The sequence below is a fragment of the Mus pahari genome, chromosome 15, assembly GCF_900095145.1.
Source record: "Mus pahari chromosome 15, PAHARI_EIJ_v1.1, whole genome shotgun sequence".
Lineage (NCBI taxonomy): Eukaryota > Metazoa > Chordata > Mammalia > Rodentia > Muridae > Mus > Mus pahari.
The window spans coordinates 70,817,472-70,820,136 of NC_034604.1; the positions used below are offsets into that span (position 1 = coordinate 70,817,472).

General features: G+C 42.6%; 1 protein-coding gene across 2 annotated transcripts in view; it reads right to left on the reverse strand.

Annotated features, from left to right (window-relative positions):
• Positions 1-374: 374 nt before the first annotated feature.
• Haus1 (HAUS augmin like complex subunit 1) overlaps positions 375-2,665 on the reverse strand; it is a 16,596-nt gene continuing 14,305 nt past the window's right edge. Inside the window, exons 7-9 of one of the 2 annotated variants that reach the window (XM_021214953.1) lie at positions 2,083-2,154; positions 1,193-1,240; positions 375-564 (exon numbers count right to left, since the gene is read on the reverse strand). In XM_021214953.1, the coding sequence (XP_021070612.1) occupies positions 514-564; positions 1,193-1,240; positions 2,083-2,154 (171 nt within the window). In that variant the 3' untranslated portion in view covers positions 375-513. The remainder of the gene's footprint in view (positions 565-1,192; positions 1,241-2,082; positions 2,155-2,665) is intronic. The other variant, XM_029546862.1, reaches the window with a different exon arrangement.

Consider the following 2,665-nt stretch of genomic DNA (forward strand, 5'->3'; position numbering starts at 1 on the left):
AGAGGGTGTCAGGTTCCCTGGAACTAGTGTTAGGGATGCTTTCAAGCCACCATATGGGCGCTGAGAATAGAACCCGGGTCTTCAGCAAGAGTAAAAAGCACTCTAAACCACAGCCATTTCCCTAGCCCCTACCCACTTTTGAAAAGATTCCACTCCAGAAGAGGGCATCAGATCTTGTTACGGATGGTTGTGAGCCACCATGTGGTTGCCGGGATTTGAACTCTGCACCTTTGGAAGAGCAGTCGGATGCTCTTACCCACTGAGCCATCTCACCAGCCCCTTTTGGAAAGATTCTTAACTGTGAGGTGTTCAGTAAGCAGCAGGTAACATTTGAGGTGTACAGTAAGCAACAGATAACAGGAAAAGAAAAGAAATGCTTTTTCATATGCAAACTGTATTCAGGCCACAGAATTTAAATCCAGAACGGAACCCTGTTATTTTACTAATAAAGACATCATCATCTCTAACAACAGTCATCTCCATCTCAGAAGAAGCAGGACTACTTGTCTGTCCTCACAGTCCCATCATGTCTACTTTCTTGGTAAGTTCAGCCTCGATGGCGTCCTAGAGGAAGAAAACGAGCCAGAAATACGGACATGAAAGAGATGTCATCAACCTCTAACGATACTTAAGTAAGAGAAGTAGAAAAAGCAAGCATTAAAAGCAAATGTTTTATTTATTTGTTTGAGGAACTTATTTACGCTAGTCAAGCCTTTGACTACTGAACTATATTACCATCCCTTTGTATGTGTGTGTGTTTGTTGTATGCACATGTATGTGTGCCTAAGGAATTTAAGGAAGCCAGGCAAGCCCTCTCTACCACTGAGCTACACTGCTAGTCCTTGTGTGCGCGCGCGCGTGTGTGTGTGTGTGTGTGTGTGTGTGTATATATATATATATATGTGCATATTTTCATGTGTGTAGCTTATGTGTAGCTTTGAAAGAATCTCCATATGCAGCTGCAGCTAGCCTCAGACCTGCACTGATCCTGCCTTGGCCTACTGAGGTATTTGTTTGTTTGTTCTTATTTACTGTTTTGTCTTATTTTTTGTTTTGTTGTTTTTTGAGACAGTGTGTACTCCCAAGCAGTTGGACTTCATCACTCAACACAGCTTAAAAATCTTATTATCTCAATTGAATAACTGCTAATTTAAAAGGGAAAAATGAAGTAAGAAAAATGAGAAGTACTTACTAATTCTCTCTTTGCCTCTTCAATTTTCACTTGAGCAAGAGATGGATTCTTATAAAGAAAAACAAACAAGGAAAGCGTCACGCTTTGCTATGAGAAGTCTCAGGGCTCTGCTGGGGCTACTGAGGGAGGCTCTGGAACCTTCAGGAGGAAGAGGCCACTGCAGCTGAGACTTTAAAGTCACAGCCTTGTTTCAGACTGGGGTTCTTTTGCTGTGATGAAACACTATGACCACAATCAAGTTGGGGAAGAGGGATTATGTGATTTATACTTCCATATGGCTGCTTATCATTTAAGGAAGTCAGGACAGGAACTCACACAGGGCAGAAACCTGGAGGCAGAGACTATGAAGCCGTGCAGTTTACTCCCCATGGCTTTTGTGCTCAGTCTGCTTTCTTACAGAACCCAAACCCACTGGCCCAGGGTCCCTCCCCCATCAATCCCTAATTAAGAAATTGCCTTACAGCTGGATCTTTTTTTTTCCAAGACTGGATTTTTTTTGTGTTGCCCTGGCTGTCCTGAAACTTGTTCTGCAGGTCTCTCTGTGTGTGCTATGGCCCCCACACCCAAGATAAATACATAAAGGTAACAAGACAGGGTCTCACGGTGTAGTTCAAAATCCTCCAGCTCCCAAGAGCTGTAGTTATAGATGTGGGCCGCCATGCCAAGCTGGCTGCTGACACAAAACTTCATTCTGTAGCCTGAGCTGCCCTAGAAAGCAGGGACCCTTCCACTCTGGCCTTCCAAGTACTCAAGTAACAAGTGTGAGTCGCCACTCTCAATCCTGCCACGGATTTTAAATCTTTGACCACAAACCCACTATTTTGATAGTTTAGTGTCTTTAGAGAAAAATTAGAAAACATGACTCCAAGAAATCCTGTAGCAACAATTACCGGCATTAAATCTAAATAGGACTCCAACTTCTTCTTCAGGGGTATAGTCTGCTGTTTTAATTCCGAGAGTTTCTGGAAATGCAAAGAGAGTTATACAGTAACAGAAATATCCACAAACAACTAACCAGTGCTCATTATTGAAATAAAATGCAGCGAAGCATTACTATTTAGGGAGTTATTTATTTGTGGTGCTAGTGATGGAGCCTATGGTCTCCTGAAGGTTGACAAGCAATCTGTCACTGAGAGACACTTGTCAACCCACAGGTGTTTTAAATAAAGAATCAAAAAACTGGGCTGGAGAGATGGCCCAGCGGTTAAGAGCAATGGCTGCTCTTCCAGAGGTCCTGAGTTCAATCCTTGATAACCGCATGGTGGCTCACAACCATCTATAATGAGTTCTGATGACCTCTTCGGGCATGCGGGTGAACATGCAGATAGAACACTCATATATGTAAAATAAATAAATAAATCTTAAAAAAAAAAAATCTAGTGTTTCTAGCTGCATATGTAGCAGAAGATGACCTAATCGGCCATCAGTGGGAATAGAGGCTCCTTGGTCTTCCAAACTCTATATGACCTAGCA